The sequence below is a fragment of the Tachypleus tridentatus genome, chromosome 2 (assembly GCF_004210375.1).
Source record: "Tachypleus tridentatus isolate NWPU-2018 chromosome 2, ASM421037v1, whole genome shotgun sequence".
Classification (NCBI taxonomy): domain Eukaryota; kingdom Metazoa; phylum Arthropoda; class Merostomata; order Xiphosura; family Limulidae; genus Tachypleus; species Tachypleus tridentatus.
Window position 1 is genome coordinate 153,501,147 of NC_134826.1, and position 21,970 is coordinate 153,523,116.

Here is a 21,970-nt window from a genome sequence, read left to right on the forward strand (position 1 = left end):
CTCTCTGAAGCACCTTTCACTTTAAATAATTTAATACATGTCCCAGTACCCTCTCTGAAGCACCTGTTACTTTAAATAATTTAATACATGTCTCAGTACCCTCTCTGAAGCACCTGTTACTTTAAATAATTTAATACATGTCTTAGTACCCCTCTGAAGCACCTGTTACTTTAAATAATTTAATACATGTCTCAGTACCCTCTCTGAAGCACCTGTTACTTTAAATAATTTAATACATGTCCCAGTACCCTCTCTGAAGCATTTGTTACTTTAAATAATTTAATACATGTCTCAGTACCCTCTCTGAAGCACCTTTCACTTTAAATAATTTAATACATGTCGCAGTACCCTCTCTGAAGCACCTGTTACTTTAAATAATTTAATACATGTCTCAGTACCCTCTCTGAAGCATTTATTACTTTAAATAATTTAATACATGTCCCAGTACCCTCTCTGAAGCATTTGTTACTTTAAATAATTTAATACATGTCTCAGTACCCTCTCTGAAGCACCTTTCACTTTAAATAATTTAATACATGTCCCAGTACCCTCTCTGAAGCACCTGTTACTTTAAATAATTTAATACATGTCTCAGTACCCTCTCTGAAGCACCTGTTACTTTAAATAATTTAATACATGTCTCAGTACCCTCTGAAGCACCTGTTACTTTAAATAATTTAATACATGTCCCAATACCCTCTCTGAAGCACCTGTTACTTTAAATAATTTGGTATATGTCTCAGTACCCTCTCTGAAGCACCTGTTACTTTAAATAATTTAATTCGTCTCAGTACCCTCACTGAAGTACCTGTTACTTTAAATAATTTAATACATGTCTCAGTACTCTCTCTGAAGCACCTGTTACTTTAAATAATTTAATACGTCTCAGTACCCTCTCTGAAGCACCTGTTACTTTAAATAATTTAATATATGTCTCAGTACCCTCTCTGGAGCACCTGTTACTTTAAATAGTTTAATACATGTCTCAGTACCCTCTCTGAAGCACCTGTTACTTTAAATAATTTAATATATGTCTCAGTACCCTCTCTGGAGCACCTGTTACTTTAAATAGTTTAATACATGTCCCAATACCCTCTCTGAAGCACCTGTTACTTTAAATAATTTGGTATATGTCTCAGTACCCTCTCTGAAGCACCTGTTACTTTAAATAATTTAATTCGTCTCAGTACCCTCTCTGAAGTACCTGTTACTTTAAATAATTTAATACATGTCTCAGTACTCTCTCTGAAGCACCTGTTACTTTAAATAATTTAATATGTCTCAGTACCCTCTCTGAAGCACCTGTTACTTTAAATAGTTTAATACATGTCCCAGTACCCTCTCTGAAGCATTTGTTACTTTAAATAGTTTAATACATGTCTCAGTACCCTCTCTGAAGCATCTGTTACTTTAAATAATTTAATACATGTCTCAGTACCCTCTGAAGCACCTGTTACTTTAAATAGTTTAATACATGTCCCAGTACCCTCTCTTATGATAATGATGAACTGTCTGAAGACAGATGCTACTTTGTTTTCTTACTGCTATCTCTGTCTCTTTGTCTAAGCTCATCTTCATTCACTCTGAGCATGTTGTTATGATGCCAGGTGAACGTGCTGCCATATAGATTTGATGTTCATGAACTCTGAATATCCTGTAAAGTACCCTTCTCACAGCAATGAAGTAGATCTGAGTAATCATTATACCAAACACTTTAGCTGGATGGTGCAGAGAGAAGATCATATGCAAAATGCCAGAAAGATGAACTTCAAAGAGGATCAATCATCTGTAGTACATTTGTAGTAAAGTTTGTTGCTGTATAGGTTTCTGTTTTGTCCAAGCACCCTGCTTAGCCCAGCCAACTGCTGTGGCTAGTCTCATTTTCTTCTCAGTTTATCTAATCTTCTGACAAACTAACTCACATTGCTCTTGGTCTTCAGCAGATGACCACCATTTATGACTTGACCATTCCCATACTCTAGTGCCCCGTAACAATCTCCTGGTGCCTAAGTTTGAACTATGCCTATTGCACCACTTTCTCAGCAGTTCACTTTATATCAGATCTTAGAGTCATGAAGAATCGTGCTTTTGATACCTTGAACACCTCTGCAAGAAACCTCGCTAACAACACCAACTTCATGTGGCTGCTGTGTAATGCAATATTGTTCAAATAAACAGAAACATACTGTTAACTTACCTGGAAAACAACATTTATCAGTTACTTTCAGACTATCCGCCACTAGTTTAGTTGCCTCCTGAGCCATCTTGGTGTTTTTCAATTCCTCAGTATCCCACCATCCAAAGCTTTTTACAGGCCGGTTTTGGACTGATGAAATTTCTTTGCCATACAGCAAAAAATGGGTGTTAACAGCTTTAACTTTCTTAAGATCAAACTGCGTAACTCAGTGGGTTTATACTTCACCCTTTCCCAGTCCATAATATCTTCAAGCTTACATAAGACTGTTATTCTTGAGTAAGGTCCTGTCATCTATATATACCTGTATTGGTGGAAGTTATTCTCCTCCATGGAAAGCTATCGCTGAGCCAGCCTTCTCAACAGCTCTGATGACGACTTTTATTACAAGGACAAACAGGAGATATTGTATATACCACTGGGATACCACATTCAAAGTTTACCTATCTGGTTGTATACTCTTGGTTTAAAAACTGTATTTCAGAGTCCATGTAGTACCCTGTAATGAAAATGTTCACATTATCATGAATCCAGAAGACATCCATAACATACTTAATCAATGCATGCAGTACAGGACGATATAAACTGGCAAGATCAAGCCACACCTCTCTCTTCACTGCTGCTTTGCTTCCTGAATGGTGTGCCATATAAATATCTTATGCTCCAAACACTTTTTAAGGCATAGTATTCCTGCCTTCTTATGATACAAACGCTTTTAAGGCCTTGTATCCTGCCTTCTTGTACTACAAACACTTTTAAAGACCTGGTATCTTTGCCTTCCTATGGTAAAAACAATTTTTAAGTTCTGGTGCCCCTGCCGTCTTATACTATAAACACTTTTAATGACCTGGTATCCCTGTCTTCTTGTGCTCCAAACACTTTTTAAGGCCTGATATCCTTGCCTTCTTTTGCTACAAACACTTTTTAAGACCTGGTATTCCTGTTTTCTAGTGCTACAAACACTTTTTAAGGCCTGGTATCCCTGCTTTCTGAACACAAACGTTAATCAGGCTATTCTCTAATGGTAGATATTTCTTCTTCTGTTATCTTTCCATATCCTGCAGCGAAATTTTGCGAATTTGGTTGAACTTTGCCCCCATTGGCACAGAGGTATGCCTGTGAATTTACATTAGAAAAAGGGTTTCGATACTCATGGTGGGCAGAGTACAGACAGCCCATTCTGTAGCTTTGTGCTCAACTACAAGCAAACAAAAAATCCTTCTTACTTTACAGCTCTTCAGTTTTATTCCACGAAGATGGACACCCCAACTTCCAGAGAAATTTCAAAAAAGTCCACTACACTTCTGGTACGGTAGTCCATTTGAGCGTGGGGCAGAAGCTGCTCAGGACATTTAGCTGTAAGTAATTCAGTATGTTCAAGTGGCTTCTAACCGCCTCAGACTTAAACACTAACTTTCATTGTAACGATTAGAGGAACCACATGGAAACACACAAATGAAGCATGAACTTACTATTCCTTACATAATATATTATATACTATCATTATTTCGTAACTTGACATAGTTTTACTAACCAGGCCTACTTCTCTTCGAAACAAGTAAACAAAACAATAATAATTAGTGTGACGTAACTTGATACCGGTTACACCTGTTGTTTCTTGAACTAATCTCACTTGATTACAGTTCATTTTACAAGCATCAAAGAATTAACGAGGTGTCTTTCAACACATGCTATATAGAAGTGGTACTAAAACAGGTATTTATTTAATCCATATATAGCTTTTTAATGTTTAAGTCATGTACGTTTCTCGTGAACTTGCTATTTTGTTCTCCAGTTAACCTACCTATAGGCCACATGTCCATACCTTACAACGTATAGAAACATGTTATAGGTCAATATTTATCTTGTGACTTGTAAACCTAATCCTATTTCAATGTTTGTCTTGTGAATTGTTAAAGAATCATATGCAATGCGTTGAAACTTAAACTGAATCATGGCTTTTAAACAGAATGATGTGTTAGTGTTTGTCATGCGACTTGTTAATAAAATTATGTGTCAGTATTTGTTTTGTGGTTTCTAAACAGAATAATGTCTTCTGACGTGTGAACAGCATCATTTGTTGATTATTGTCTTCTGGTTTGTGAACATAATCATATATGTCAATGTATGTCTTGTGAGGATGCCACGTGAATCTAGTAAGTATAATAGCGTAATGTAAGAATGTGCGCTGAACATTTCTCTTGTGAGGATGCCACGTGAATCTCGTAAACATAATAGCGTAATGTAAGAATGTGCGCTGAACGTTTGTCTTGTGAGGATGCCACCTGAATCTAGTAAGTATAATAGCTTAATGTAAGAATGTGTCAACGTTTGTCTTGTGAGGATGCCACCTGAATCTAGTAAGTATAGCTTAATGTCAATAATAGCTTAATGTAAGAATGTGTCAACGTTTGTCTTGTGAGGATGCCACCTGAATCTAGTAAGTATAATAGCTTAATGTAAGAATGTGTCAACGTTTGTCTTGTGAGGATGTTACGTGAATCTAGTAAGAATAATAGCGTAATGTAAGAATGTGCGCCAAACGTTTCTAATTACTTGATCGTTCCACTCATGTGAAACAACTCCAAACCAACTGCTCCGATTCAATCTTTTATATTGTTTTGTTTTGTAGATTTTGTTCCATTATCTGAGTTAATTTTGTTTACATCATTGGATTTGCTTTTCCAGACAATGAAGACAACATCAGGATAAAAGAAATTATGGGATGTGCAGGGTCAGCAATCCGTTATCCTAACTCTAGGGCTGTGCAGAAGTTCGAGACAATGTCAGCCATTGAAAGAAGTATGTCTTACCTAAGTATATTACCCGTTGTCTTACCTAAGTATATTACCTGTTGTCTTACCTAAGTATATTACCTGTTGTCTTACCTAAGTATATTACCTGTTGTCTTACCTAAGTATATTACCTGTTGTCTTACCTAAGTATATTACCTGTTTTCTTACCTAAGTATATTACCTGTTTCTCTGTACTGGTATTTAGTATATAATGGAAAACCAGCGATCTAATGGTAGAGGATGTATAAGATATTATTAAAAATCAGCATTCTGCCATTGTGGTGGAAGACCTGTTTGTCTAGTTTTTCCCTTAACCAAGTTAATACCATCGTAGTGGAAGACCTGTTTCTATAGTTTTACCTCTGTAATACTTAACCAAGTTAATACTATTGTGGTGGAAGACCTACTGCTGTAGTTTTACCTTTTTACACTTAACCAAGTTAATACCATCGTGGTGGAAAACCTGTTGCTTTAGTTTTACCTCTGTAATACTTAACCAAGTTGATACCATTGTGGTGGAAGACCTACTGCTGTAGTTTTACCTTTTTTCACTTAACCAAGTTAATACCATCGTGGTGGAAAATCTGTTGCTTTAGTTTTACCTTTGTTACACGTAACCAAGTTAATACCATTGTGGTGGAAGACCTGTTGCTTTAGTTTTTCCATTATTACACTTAGCCAAGTTAATACCATTGTGATGGAAGACCTGTTGCTTTAGTTTTACCCTTATTACACTTAACCAAGTTAATAACATTGTGATGGAAGACCTGTTGCTTTAGTTTTACCCTTATTACACTTAACCAAGTTAATAACATTGTGGTGGAAGACCTGTTGCTTTAGTTTTCCATTATTACACTTAGCCAAGTTAATAACATTGTGATGGAAGACCTGTTGCTTTAGTTTTACCCTTATTACACTTAACCAAGTTAATAACATTGTGGTGGAAGACCTGTTACTTTACTTTTATCTTTGCTACATTTAACCAAGTTAATATCATTAACATTATTTTTATAAAATATAAAGTATACGGATTTACAATGCTAAAATCAGAGGTTCGATTTCCCTCGGTGGACACAGTAGATAGCCCGATGTGGCTTTCTAAAAAAATAATTTGTTTATATATTTATCTTATAAATATCAACCGAGAAAAACAGAAAAAAGTATTTATATATTCATTATTAAACCAAACTCATTACATCTGTCATCATCTCGCTTCATATACTGTTTAATTGTTTACTGACATGCATGCGCTAGTGTTCCGACGGTAAGGGCCCAGCATGGCCAGGTAGGTTAAGGCGTTCGACTCGTAATCTGAGGGTCTCGGTTTCGAATCCCCGTCACACCAAACATGCTCGCTTTGTCAACCGTGGGGGCATTATAATGTAATGTTCAATCACACTATTCGTTGGTAAAAGAGTAGCCCAAGAGTTGGTAGTGAGCGGTGATGACTAGCTGCCTTCCCTCTAGTCTTAATTGCTGAATTAAGGACGGCTAGCTTTAATCGATTCCTTGTTTTCTGTGCTATACAACGTTTATATTGCTCTCAGAATATTTATGTCCCTGGTGTCTCCAGGGTCCCTAGTTTTACATTAACTAAACGAATTCGCCTATCGGACAAACTTCTTAGAAACCAGTATTTAGATACTATTGTAACGGATTACATACGATTTAAAGAATATAATTTCAGAATTTTTTACTATAATATTTTATCTTTGTATGAACCCAGTGGCTTCAAGAAAAAAGTCCTTTAGGTTTCTCTTGTAATTACTATTCCTTGCAAGGTTTGTAGTATTCATTTCATTTGGACATTAGGTTTGATACTTATGTTGGTCTATTCTAACACTACAGTTTAATAATGTGATGTCAGCTGTTATTACATGTAAATAAACTCCTAAAAGGTAAGTGAAATAGAAAATGAAAATTACTTCTTCATGAGATCTTCTTTGTTTTTGGCGCAAAGTTATACGAGGGCTATCTGCGCAAGCCGTCCCTAATTTTGCAGCGTAAGATTAGAGGGAAGGCAGCTAGTCATCAACACTCACCGCCGCCAACTCTTAGGCTATTCTTTTACTACCAAATAGTGGGATTGACCGTCACATTTTAACGTTCCCATGGCTTAAACGGCGAGCATATTTAGTGTTACAGGGATTCGAATTTGCCACCCTCGGATTATGAGCCGAACGCCTTAACCACCTGGCTATGCTGAGTCACTTGAGATCTTCACTAGAAACGTGATTTATGTAATATCTTAACGTTTAGTGTTGCGTGGGAAGTATTATTAGCATGTTGATTAGAAAGTATTCTTTTTACACAAATTGTCTAATAACATGTAAATATATCTTCTTTAGAAGTAGCTAGCTGTCAAAAAACTCGTCTAAAACTAGTTACTTACACACATAGCAGTAAAGTTAGAGAAAAACAGCTTTTAATAATCTATATAATAATATTTTTTTCAGCCAGAGTTTTACAAATTATGATTCCGTATTAAAATTAGAAAACATGTACCTTCTAATAAATACTAAAGTATTTTCTATAACAATGATTGCTCTGCTACATAACTCAGTGAACGATGGTTATTAACAAACATAGAGTTATGTGGACAAAGTATACTTATATTGGCCCTGTACTTGGAATATCGTTATAATGTAGTATGTAAACAACTGTATACTAATATAGGCCCGATGTAAAAATGGGCAAATTTGCACATTTTCATTTACATAAGGTCTGAATAAAACAACATATGGATCAAGATTTACATGTGTTTATACTAAAGTTATATAAAAATGTTTAGAAGTGAGTATTTTTTCGTGATTTGCGACTGTAATGTAAATCACTTTCACGTATCAGTCCCCAAATATAATCTCACATCATGGTTTCGTTATATGCTCTCAGGTCACAAAAGCAAAGTTTTAAGAGAAAAATAGGTCTTTTCCATTTACTTTAGGCATAAGCAATTGGGAAATAACACTTTTTGTCCAGGAACAAGAAAAAGTAAAAATTTTGTTATATAGTGTAATTCTAAAGTGATTTGGCAAAATTACAAAACGAGCCGTATCATATAAAACCCGTTTGATTACAAGGACGAATCGTATCATATAAAAACCCGTTTGATTACAAGGACGAACCGTATCATATAAAACCCGTTTGATTACAAGAACGAACCGTATCATATAAAACAGTTCGATTACAAGAACGAACCATGGATACGATGAAAAAACTTCATATTAATACACAAACATTGCTTTGTTCTAATTTAGAAGCTTCGACCTGTTCTGTAAGTTTCTGAAATTGTGTTAAAACGGCCGTAATTACATTTCTACATGAATTGTACCATTCAGAGAAGAGACGTTTTAACCATCCTAAAGGTTAGGGTTACTGTAATCCGTGAAGCTATGTCGTATTTCACAACAAACTTGTTACGACAAACCGTAATGTTGTTTTGTGATAAGCCTTTGTTATATAAGCAGCAACGTGCTTACTTTTGCAGTTCTCAGTATACAAATAGCATCATTAGTGTAGAACTAGCATAATAAACAATAAAACTAGGCTTGTTAGATATACAAATAGTTTGGTTTGTTTTGTTTTGAATTTCGTGCAAAGCTACACAAGGGCTATCAGCGCTAGCAGTGTAAGGCTAGAGGGAAGGCAGCTAGTCATCACCACCCACCACCAACTCTTGGGCTACTCTTTTACTAATGAATAGTGGGATTGACCGTAACATTATAACGCCCCCATGGCTAAAAGGGTGAGCATGTTTGTTGTGACGGGGATTCAAACCAGCGACCCTCGGATAACGAGTCGAGTGCCTTAACCACCTGGCCATGTCGGGCCTATTTATACAAATAGCATCATTAGTGTAGAACTAACAGTATTAACAATAAAACTTGGCTTATTGTATATACAAATAGCATCATTAGTGTAGAACTAACAGTATTAACAATAAAACTACCTTTGCTGAATATAACAATAGCATCAATATACATGTGAGACCCTGATCTCTATAACTACATTCATTAACATCGATGTTGGTTTCAGTTTCTTGTTTCTTCGCTTTTTTACATCTTGGATAAAATATTTTTCATCAACTGTTTAGTGAATAAGAAGACATTGTATGATATTACTTGCTTAGAGCATCGTTTTTGAAAAGAATGTTCTTTTGGTGTTAAGAAATAGGCTATCTCTGCTGTGCCTACTATGGCTAATGAAACTAGGCTTCAGCATTTTAAATGTACAAACTTAACACTGAGCAAAATGAGAAGGTGAAGCCTAGTTTTAGTGATTCTTCACATGTTTACAAAGATCTAGATGAGAAATGTATCAGAGCAGCTAATAAACTTTCAACAACGAATTAAGTAAATAGGAAATTGTGTAAAACTTAGTGTTTATATGAGAAACAACATTAATCATTGACTTCAGTAATTATACAGTTAATAATATGTACATAAGCCTATGTTAGTAAGTATAAAACAAAAAAAAAACAATGTCAGTAGATACAAGTGTAACGATATGAAACTCACGGATTCATGGAAAATGCATCGCTCTTAAAACATACACTGTCCGTACTAGTTGATCATGTAACTACACTGTCAGTACTAGGTGATCATGTTATCACACTGTCAGTTTAAGTTGATCATGTTATTACACTGTCAGTAATAATTGATCACGTTATCACACTGTCAGTACTAGTTGATCACGTTATCACACTGTCAGTACTAGTTGATCACGTTATCACACTGTCAGTACTAGTTGATCACGTTATCACACTGTCAGTACTAGTTGAGCACGTTATCACTCTGTCAGTACTAGTTGAGCACGTTATCACACTGTCAGTACTAGTTGAGCACGTTATCACACTGTCAGTACTACTTGATCACGTTATCGCACTGTCAGTACTACTTGATCACGTTATTACACTGTCAGTACTAATTGATCACGTTATAACACTGTCAGTACTAGTTGATCACGTTATCACACTGTCAGTACTACTTGATCACGTTATCGCACTGTCAGTAATAATTGATCACGTTATCGCACTGTCAGTACTAGTTGATCACGTTATAACACTGTCAGTACTAGTTGAGCACGTTATCACACTGTCAGTACTAATTGATCACGTTATCACACTGTCAGTACTAGTTGATCACGTTATCACACTGTCAGTACTAATTAATCATGTTATTACACTGTCAGTACTATTTGATCACGTTATTACACTGTCAGTAGTAGTTGATCATGCTATTACAATGTCAATAATAATTGATCACGTTATTACACTGTCAGTAGTAGTTGATCATGTTATTACACTGTCAGTAGTAGTTGATCACGTTATTACACTGTCAGTACTAGTTGATCACGTTATCACACTGTCAGTACTAGTTGACCACGTTATCACACTGTCACTACTAGTTGATCACGTTATCACACTGTAAGTACTAGTTGATCACGTTATTATACTGTCAGTACTAGTTGATCACGTTATCACACTGTCAGTACTAGTTGATCACGTTAACACACTGTCTGTACTAGTTGATCACGTATTTACACTGTCAGCAGTAGTTGTGCTCTAATATTGCAGGCATATCAAACAAATACCTTGTGATATTTTCCACAAAAGCATTATTATTTTCAGCTTTAAGTATTTTTCTTTAATAATATTATAGCCATCAAAGCAGCGTTGCTAATACAACGCTGGTATCGACGGTACCGTGCAAGACTTGAAATCAGACGTCGGTGCTACTGGACTATTTTCCAGTCTCTTGAATATGCCGGAGAACAGGATCAAATCAGAGTAAGTTGTTAGGCTAGGACGAAGTTATAGTACATGAAACAACTGTTTGTTCTTAAGTGTATATCTCGTTAAAAGTCAAAATATGTTAAAGTATTTTTCTACTTCTTATATATACATCAGGGAACAGTTTTTAAATAAACTATATCATTGGTCTCTGAATATCTTGATACAGTTTCTATCTTTGGTCTTTTGAATATCTTGATGTGGTTTATATCAGTGGTCTTCTAATTGACTTGGTGTGGTTTATATTTTTGGTCTTCTAAATGTCTTGATATGGTTTATATCATCGGTCTTTGGATATTTTGATATGGTTTATATTAGTGGTTTTCTGAATGTCTTGATGTGGTTTATACCGGTGGGCTTCTGAATGTCTTGATGTGGTTTATTTCAGTGATCTTCTGAATGTCTTGAGGTGGTTTATTTCGGTGCTCTTCTGAATGTCGTGATGTGTTTTATTTCAGTGGTCTCCTCAGTGTCTTGGTGTGATTTATTTCAGTAGTCTTCTGAATGTCTTGATGTGCTTTATGTCGTTAATGTTTTGAATGTCTTGATGTGATTTATATCATTGGTTTTCTGAATATCGTGATGTGGTTTATACATTGAGCTTTTGAATGTCTTTATGTGGTTTATATCATCGGTCTTTGGATATTTTGATATGGTTTATATTAGAGGTTTTCTGAATGTCTTGAGGTGGTTTATTAAAGTGTTCTTCTGAATGTCTTGATGTGTTTTATTTCAGTGGTCTCCTCAATGTATTGGTGTGATTTATTTCAGTGGTCTTCTGAATGTCTTGATGTGGTTTATACCATTGGTCTTTTGAATGTCTTGATGTAATTTTTAGTGATCCTCTAAATGGCTTAAGTGATTTATATCAGTAGTCTTCTGAATATTTTGATGTGGTTTATATGATTGGTTCTTGAAGTGTTTATCTTTTGAATGTCTTGAAGTTGTTATTATCGGTTGTCTTGTGAATGAATGTCCTAAGTGGTTTGTATCAGTTCTCATTGTAAACAGCTTGGTTATTATTAGCTAGTGCGTTAACATTACTGTATGTTGTTCTATTTTGTAATTTGTTTGTTATATGGGAGAGGATACTGTAATATTTAAAGGAGAACACACGGTGTTTCTATCGGACCACTCAGTTTATTGCTAAGAATAATTATTCTGTTTGTTCCAGATCACCGTTATGTTAAAACTTGTTATGACGCATTTTTCATGTGAAATAACTTATATTCTTGTCCTTATTTATTGTGATATTGTCTATACTTAGCTGTTCCATTTATTTACTTGTTTTTTCAGCTGTATAGCTTCTTTACTGATCTCATGACTCACATAGCCTGTGATAAATCTTCTTTTTCAAACTCCATAGCCAGCTCTCTAAGAGGTACGCGTTTTCAACAAGAAATTTTATTAATTCAAAGTACACGTTTTCCTACAAGATATGTTATTGATTAAAGGTGTTTTTCTACAACATACTGTATTAATTAAAGGTTTTCGCCTTTCTATGAGATATTTTATTGATTAAATATACATGTTTCCACCAGATACTTTATTGATTAAATGTACGTGTTTTAAACAAGATATTTTATGAATTAAAGGTGTATGTTTTTTTACAAAATTCTTTATTAATTTTAAAAGTACGCGTTTTTGTATAAGATACTTTATTAATTAAAGATACGCGTTTCTCCTTGGAAAGCTAGCTTGCTAAAGTTCTGTATCGTTTAAAACTGTAACTCCATAAAGCAAACATTCGCTTACAGGATAAAATATTTAACGTCTAAAATAATAATTATATAAAATTTCAAATAGTCTCATTTGGTTACATTTTAATATTATCCAATGAAACTATAAACAAACGGATATACAGATTGAAACATTTTCTAGGTAGGCCTCGTATTCTATCGGAAATTGAAGAAGAGGACAGAGAACTTTGGAAGGAAACAAACCCTAATTTGGTACCCGTAGAGTCAACTTATGAGGGTCCTCACATCCGCCTCCCTCTTGCGGCAGATCAAGTAACTTTACTCATCAATTCCTTCAGAAAACGGAAAGTACGTTTTCTTCTACTTCGTTAGATAAAAGGACAATGTAATTCAATATTAAAAAACTTCGTTCATTTAGTAAACAAAGTTTATTTTGTTGAAGTATAAAACTTTGTTGATATAACTTTTTCACACCTTCAAATAGAAGTGTTCTTTATCCTACTTATAAACGATAGCCTCCTCCGGGATGAATAACTTAACCAATAAAGTATTGTAAACGTAGTGTGTTTCATCATGGCAAATTTTTGTGCTAACACATACAAACTAAACCACAGATTGTTGTAAATGTGTTGTTTAAAATAAAACAAAATAATCTAAATAACACAGATGATCTCAGAAATATTTCTTGTAGTTACTACATGCCCACTATGTTTTGACGTTATTGCACGAGGCTAGGAAGATACTACGCTGTAAGCCTAACATAAATATTGCTCACACGACTCTATCAAGACACATCACAATTTGTGGGGACCTTCATGGGAAACTCGACGATCTTCTTACAATATTTTACAAAGTAAGCAATACGAACTTTTATTATTTTCACTTTTTAATATTATCTTTAAGCTTTTAAAGTTTTCAGGATACACCAGAGTTTAAACATACTCTATTAAGAGAAACAGCCTGTAACCTGAAAAAAATATGCAGTTTACAGTATCTCTTATGGTATTTGCAATAAAATATTAATTGGTTAAAATGAGATACCTAAAAGGATATTCTTTGGAATATTTCCGTGATGGACGAGATTGATAGAAGTGTAGTTACAGCACATTTTAATAATAAGTCTTGGTGCCTCAGTGCAATCACACCTTTAGGATTAAAGTAGAAAGAAAATGCTTGGACAGGAAATATGAATCCCTTCTCATCAGACCTGAAAAAGTTTTCAGCCAACACAGATAGAAGGTTGCCACTTTAACATTTAAATGGTGGATTTATGTATATGTGTGTGTTTGGTTTTAATTACATTTACCGTTTGCATGTACGTATTTTATTTTTGATATTAAATGAATAATTTATTCACCATGAATCTTCTTGTGGCAGACGGCAGCACTGCCTGTGTAGAGGTTATTCATCGATAATGTTTTCAGTAACTTATCTATAAGATATCAGATCTATACGATACTATACAGCAGTGGTGCACAAACTTTTTAAGTCAGAGGCCACAAACAGACTTCTCGTAACCGTTGGGGACCACAAAAAAGTGAAGATTAAAATATTCCCACAGTTGTTTCACACAGATGGACATCACATTTAAGAACACACAAATAACGATTACATCAAAGAGTTTACACATTATTCTAAGAAATGTTATGATACGTCAACTGTCACAAAGTCAGTGCGATGGATGTTGCTGCATGTCATCTACGAGCTTAGAAATGTCCGGCTTGTTGTTTGACGTTGAAAGACGCAAGACTGCTTCCAGATGATCATCAGTCAGCTGATTGCGAGTGTTGTTTTTGTTCAGTTTCAAATGTGAGAAAGCCTGTTCGCAGCAGTACGTGCTTCCAAACATGCTGGTGTGGACAAGTGCATTCTCTTTCAAATTAGCAAATGTATCAGGCAACGTTTTGTAGAAGTCAAGCATACTGTTTTCTCAGTAAATAGTATGCAGTTCATCAAATACCTGGAGATCAATGAGTTCGAGCTGATATTCTGCTGACAAGTCATCCACTGACACACTGAACGGATCAGCAAAAGGTTTCATCAACAATCTGCATTGGTTAAAGTCATGAAACTGTGAGTTGAAGGATTGAATCAAGGTATCTAGCTTCCCAACATAAACTTGTGTGTCAATGTCCTGATTCTTCTACAGCTGTGACTGAAAAGTGGGAAAGTGCACGAAGTTACCTGATGCTGCTTGCTGCCGGAACAACTACAACTTTGTCCTGAAAGTTGAGATGTTATTTGTAAGCTGACAGACAAGGTGATTTTTGCCTTGCAACTTCAAATTCAGATCATTCAAGTGTTGTGTCATGTCGACCAGAAAGGTCAAATCAGCTTGCCATGCTGGATCAGTCATGGAAATCACTTCTGTGTCTTTGTTCTTGCTTCTGAGGAATTCTATTACCTCATCAGTCAACTCCCAGAATCTTCTGAGCATCTTCCCTCGACTCAGTCGGCGTACTTCACAGTGACACACAAGGTCACCATAGTTTGAATCAATTTCTTCAAGAAGAATTCGAAACTGACGGTGATTGAGCCCTCGTGATATGATGAAATTAATGGTTTTCGTCACTAATGCCATCAGTGCCTGAAAACAAAGTTATTTACTGCACAGGTTCTGCTGGTGAATAATACAGCGCAACTTCACCAACTGTCTGTTCTGCTTTCCTCGATGCTTCATCAACAGTGCTATCAGCCCGCTACTTTCTCTGGTCATGGCTGGTGCTCCATCAGTTGTCACACTTACCAGTTTCGTGAAATCCAATGAAACACTACTACACAGTCGTACTGTCTCCTCGAATAGAGCAGACCCAGTTGTCTGACCCTTCAAGGAACCCATGCCGATTAGTTCTTCTGAGACATCAAACGATGATGACACAACACAACGAACAAAAACTAGTAGTTGTGCTGTTGAACTGATGTCAGTCGACTCGTCTGCTGCCAAAGAGAAGTAGACAAAGTTGGCTGCTTTATTTGTAAGCTGCCTTGTCACGTCTGCTGAGAGGTGTGAAATTCTTTGTTGAACTGTCATACGATTCAAAGCCACCGTCTGTAGCTAGCGAACTGCTTCCAGACACAACTTTTCCGATGCAGTAATCATATTTTGCTTGACAAAATCACCATCAGTGAATGGTTGGCCAGATTTCGCTATTATCAACGAAATATCGTAACTGGCCTCACATGCTGCACCTAAATCTCCTGACTGCTTTGAGAAAACGTTCTGCTGGTGATTCAGCGACCGCCGCATAGATTCAATTCGAGCTTTTCGTTCATAACGTTGTGGACGTTGAGGAAATCTTTATGCTTTCACTCATAATGACACTTTATATTGGATACCTTCGCCACTGCTACTGTCGAATGACACAGCAGACAAATCACGTTCTTCTGTTGTTGAACAAAACAGTATTGCGCAGTCCAATCATCTTGAAACTGCCGGTTTTCGTCGTCAACTTTTCTTTACGATTAGCTGCCATTTTGTTACGAAATAATATCAAAATAGGGCTCGTAAGTAAATCCCGAAGAACAATTGGAACGCGTGAGATTTCGTAATTACGGAAATATTACGTCATTAAGCCAATGCATTAACGAGATTTTCTTATTAAATTTTCTTTATTGCTCGACACAAATATGGAACCATTTAGTATCTAATCTAATGCATATTCTTTTATAGCGCTTAATCTTCGTGCAGGCGCGAACTTTCTATGTTTGACTTTCCCGTTGGGCATCGCGGGCCACTTGGCGACTCGTTGCGGGCCGGACTTTGTGCACTACTGCTATTCAGTGTTTCCTTTCATAACAATGTCTATGTCATGACTGAGTCACAACTTTTGAGAATGCCTGTAACGTGTTATACCTTCGTTTTTTATTATACAATAAATAAAAAACTAAAACAATGGCGTCGATAAACTTCACTGAGGTGACAATTTCAAACGGAATATCTACATTTGTAAGTATTATTAATAGCTAGTGGTAATTACAAAATAATTATACTCAGAGTAAAATGACGATATCATTACCCCTTGATGTTAGCTTTCTTACAGACATTTGATGTTCTTTTAAAAAGCTTAAATACAGGAATTTCTAACCGGTAATAAATAAATAATAAATATCACAGTTGAAACCTGATTGTATTTAGTATTTGGCTATAAATAAAACGTATGTCTATTAAAACTCAGCCTTGAAAAAATAACTAAACCGAAAAGTTTCAATACCACATTTAATTCCTTTTCTGAAAATATTTATGTTTACATGTTTAGATTTATTACTGTTAGTTTTTCATAGTTGTAACATGCCAGATGATACACGAGAAATGATTGTTTTGTTCTGTTAACTCTAGGCTTGTATTATGTAGCATATTTACTTGTTGTTGGAGCTGTAGGGTAAAATGTTAAAAAAAAATTAAAGAATTTTCACTGGATAGTGACTGTTTCTCTTCGTAAAACCAGTGTTAATATAACACCACTGAAATTGGCTTATATATTTCACATTGTACAATAAAACAATAGCACAGACATTATCTCTGTGTACAAAGTGATTTAAATTACAATGTTTCAGGTACTTTTGGTCACAATTTAAAATTTAGGGTATTGGTATTTTCAGAACAGTCTTCCAGCTTCTGACAACCCATACATATTCAATGGGGATTTTGTGGACCGAGGGGTTCAGTCTGTAGAGGTGTTTTTGCTCTTGATTGCCTGTCTACTGGTATGGCCTGATACAGTGTTCCTTAACCGGGGTAACCACGAGGACTTTAGTGTCAACATAAGGTCAGTTTATGTCAACTGTAATATTCTCTGCTATTTGAATATCTTCTAATCCTTTAGTTGTGATGGATAAACCGTTTATGCCACTCTTTCTTGGATCTACCTACCTAACTTCTTCAGCTCTTCCTTATGATTTATAGATTCTTTTTTAATGTTTTTATATCACTCAGTATTTCCCAAACCTACCTCCTTGAGCTTTTCCTTATGATTTGAAGTTTTTAATGTTTGTTTTGTGATTTCTGTCGTGGATCTTCTTTATGTATCAAATCTACCTTTTCTTAAGTTGCACCATATGCCGTACTTCCTCTTCTGTGTCCTGTTTTAACAGTTTTCTTATGATGTGTAGTTTTTATATTTTTATATCCTACATTGTTTATAGTTTTTAAGTTTTGTTTTTTTATACCTCATTCCTTGTTTACTGGTTTCACCTATCTAATTCTAATTCTCTAAAGTACCAATATTGGACCATAATATAAACTGTTCCACAAATGTAAGGACAATACTTCTCAGTCTTATGTGTCTGTGTGTGTATAGAAGAAGCAGTTTAACTGGATAATATCTGTGTGGAAACTTTGGTTTTTTAACTGTTTATTGATGGGAACTTTGGTTATTTGTCTGTCTTTCTTGATCCCAGTTTCATTGCCAATTAAAGATATCCTGTAAATAATAGTCTTGTAAGTTTTATTAGGACAAGAGAATATATTCTTTCCACATTATGGGACTAATTCGTCTATGGCAGTGTAGAATGTAAATTTCAACAACACAGTGATGCTTGACATCAGTCAGTTGAATGAGCTAGGATGAGAATACTTATTATTTTGAATGAACATACTGATCAAATTTAGGGTATGAAATAACTGTCAAGATACCCCATGCTGTGTCTTAATTATAAAGAAAGGAGTTAGCATACACTATATTAAATCAATTTAATAGCACTTCACAAATATACTTTGATAAAAATAATATTTAACACTATATATTGAGTTTTGTTCTCATGTCACAGCTCATAAAAAGCATAGAGAATTCTCAGTAGAGCACAGATTTCGTATAAACTTTTTATGTAATGATGGATGGACTCTCCAACAAATTCCTGCAGACTTGAAATGTTCCTTAAACTCAAGTACACTTTAGATCGTGAAACCAAGACAGATAAATTTGAAAATAAGAAAGGAAGAGGTAGAACACCTAAACTCAATGATACTGATGTTAAGTATCTTTGTTTATGTAGTTCACAGGACAGAAGAAAGACTGTCACTGATAAATAACCATGCACCAGATGACAGAAAAGTGACCACATCTACAGTATCAAGAATAGTCACTGATAATGGATATGTGATTGTGAAGCAGTTAAAAAATCTGAAGTTCTGTTTCCAAATGTTGTCAAGAGACTGAAATGTGCTAAAACGTACAACTGGAATGTTGGTGATTGGAAAAGCATATTATGGATGGATGAGTCCAAGTTTGAAATATCTGGTTCAAAGCATATGTTGTGTGTCCAGTGGAAGAAAAATGAAAGATACTTACCTCAATGCATAGCACCTACCATGAAGCAATGAGGAAGTGGTGTTATGGTTTGAGGGTGTTTTTCTGCTGAGATGAGATAAAAGAAGATATTTGTAAAGTAAATTGAATAATGGACCAGTGCAAGTACCATCAGATACTGATCAGTCATGGTATACCCCATTGTTTGAGTATTATTGGACCCAAAACACTCACCCAATCTATGCAGAAATTACTTAGCTAAGAAAGAAGCTGCTGTAGTCATTCGAGTGATGCAATGACTCCCATAGAGCCAGATCTCAACTCAATTGAACAGATCTGGAATTTGATAGACCAAAACTTAACAAATCAAAGGTTACTTTCAAACAAACTTTAAAGGAGTGTAGTAGATACACTTGGACACTTTAATTAAATATGTTTCAACAATGTCTAAAAGACTTTCTGCAGTTATTAAAGCAAAAGGTGGACACACAATGTATAATGTTTGCTGGACTCAGGCACTTCCACTGAGTTTCTGTTGTACTAAATATGAAGATTAATACAATTGTGATGTTTCATCTGTGATTTACCTTCTAGTGTTCTTTCAAAATGACCTGAACTATATTTTTTTATTTTGTCCTAACACTTTTCCACAGTACTGTATGTACCTATTTTATTTATTCTAATTCATATGTTGTCATTCGTTAAGACACCTATGAATTGGTCACATTTGAAAGAACCTATCATTTCATGTAAAGTGTCTGGATGATATAATTGGACATGTCTTTCCATATCTTCCATAAATTTTGTTAAAGTCTCATCTGACACCTCCCATGTTTTACTTAAGAAAATTCCTTCTGATGTACCAATTCTCTTTGATAAGGGAGATTGTTTAATATTACTACAGCTGTCTGTTGAAAGGATACTTTGTTGATGATGTCTGCTATTTGTTACAGCTGTCTGTTGACAGAATGTTTTGTATATATACACTGTTAATTCCTGGTAATTTTTACAGCTCTTTGTTGACAGAATGGTTTGAATATATATACTGTTAATTCCTGGTAATTTTTACAACTCTCTGTTGACAGAATGTTTTGTATATATACACTGTTAATTCCTGGTAATTTTTACAACTTTCTGTTGACAGAATGTTTTGTATATATATATATATTGTTAATTCCTAGTAATTGTTACAGCTCTTTGTTGACAGAATGTTTTGTATATATATATTATTAATTCTTGGTAATTTTTACAACTCTCTGTTGACAGAATGTTTTGTATATATATACTGTTAATTCCTGGTAATTTTTACAACTTTCTGTTGACAGAATGTCTTGTATATATATATATATATATTGTTAATTCCTAGTAATTGTTACAGCTCTTTGTTGACAGAATGTTTTGTACATATATATTGTTAATTCTTGGTAATGTTTACAACTCTCTGTTGACAGAATGTTTTGTGTATATATATATATTGTTAATTCTTGGTAATTTTTACAACTCTCTGTTGACAGAATGTTTTGTATATATATATATTGTTAATTCTTGGAAATTTTACAAGTCTCTGTTGACAGAATGTTTTGAATATATATATATATTGTTAATTCCTAGTAATTGTTACAGCTGTTTGTTGGAACACTGATTTATGTAAAAGGATGTTCAGTAATATAAATACATTGTTATCCACTACTCCGTCTACCTACTGTGTTCATTATTTCAAACTGTGCCTGATATGTTTTTCTTTGTACCTTTTAATTGTAGTTGTTGCATTGACTAGAGGATTTTATTCAACTGGTATGTCAAATTATGTAGTAAAAATCCTCAAATAGCCCAAACATGGATAGTTACATGTTACCAGCTGGGTTCTATTCTATGTTGTCATGGTCAGGTAGCTAGGGTACTCAACTTGTAATCTGAAAGTCATGGGTTCAAATTGTCCTTTCAGCTGTGTGGGCATTATAATGTAACAGTTAATCCCACTATTCATTGGTAAAAGAGTAGCCCAAGAGTTGACAGTGAGTGATGATGACTAGCTGACTTCCCTCTAGTCTCACACTGCTAAATTAGAGACAACTAGTGTGGATTTCTCTGGTATAGCTTTGCATGAAATTCAAAAAACAAACAAAACAATATTCCATATGGTAGGTTACTTATACTTGTGTTTAGCTTCTCGAGTGGAGGATAGGCAGAGAGAGAGAGAAAAGGGGATGTGACTAGTTTGATCCTCAGATTTTCAAACTCATTTCCCAGTTGTTTTATTTTGGAATTTGTAATTCTTTGTTCAGATTTTCCAACTCAGTTCCCAGTTGTTTTATCTTGAAATTTGTAATTGTTTGTTCAGATTTTCCAACTCAGTTCCCAGTTGTTTTATCTTGAAATTTGTAATTGTTTGTTCAGATTTTCCAACTCAGTTCCCAGTTGTTTTATCTTGGAATTTTTAATTGTTTGTACTTCATTGATGGTGTTGTGAACTTTATTCATGTCTCTCTATACTCTTATTACTGTCATTCTTCTATGGCCTTTTCAGTCTTATTTCTATGAAATCCATCTTCATAATTCTTTCATTATGTCTCATCCATGTAACTTTCAGACTCTTTCTTGTAATATCTTCTATTTTCTCCTAGCTCTACCATCTAACGTATAGTCTTCCTAAGATCCATAATTAAAGTATAGTCTTCCTAAGATCCATAATTGTGCACTGCATCTTTATACTTCCCTACCAGTTTAAACCCACAGTTATAAAACAATCAACTTCTTTCTACCTCTTCTCTAAGCATGAACATTTAGTGTGTAGCCCCCAAACGTTTAGAGTAGTAAGCAGTGAGTTGCTCATCCCTCATATCAATATATTGATGACATTATCTGGGCTTACAGCTGGCTATTGCGAATATCCGTCCCACCCTGCCGCACATGTAGGTAAATTAATATTTATGTTTCACCAACAATGACGCTGATCACGTATTTTGTAATCACCAACTATAAAGTTCTACCAACAATGACGCTGATCACGTATTTTGTAAACACCAACTGTAATGTTCTACCAACAATGACGCTGACCACATGGCTTGTCTAAATATGCATCAAGTTGTTTGACCTTGTGCTTTAATCGCAATCATTGCAACACAGACATATTGGAAACTGTTTTATTTATAACCACACAATATAAGATGAAACTCCAAACTAAATAAATGTGAATAAATAGGTCGGGTTGAGTGTTTTGAGAAAAACCGTATTCAGTAGAATGT

The 21,970-nt window shown here is 34.9% G+C and overlaps 1 protein-coding gene across 1 annotated transcript in view; it reads left to right on the forward strand.

Annotated features, from left to right (window-relative positions):
• LOC143245655 (serine/threonine-protein phosphatase with EF-hands 1-like) overlaps positions 1–21,970 on the forward strand; it is a 56,277-nt gene that overhangs the window by 17,580 nt on the left and 16,727 nt on the right. The window contains exons 2-8 of the mRNA XM_076492003.1: positions 3,428–3,552; positions 4,883–4,996; positions 10,650–10,777; positions 12,077–12,161; positions 12,662–12,828; positions 13,172–13,333; positions 17,080–17,246. Of these exons, the coding sequence (XP_076348118.1) occupies positions 3,428–3,552; positions 4,883–4,996; positions 10,650–10,777; positions 12,077–12,161; positions 12,662–12,828; positions 13,172–13,333; positions 17,080–17,246 (948 nt within the window). The remainder of the gene's footprint in view (positions 1–3,427; positions 3,553–4,882; positions 4,997–10,649; positions 10,778–12,076; positions 12,162–12,661; positions 12,829–13,171; positions 13,334–17,079; positions 17,247–21,970) is intronic.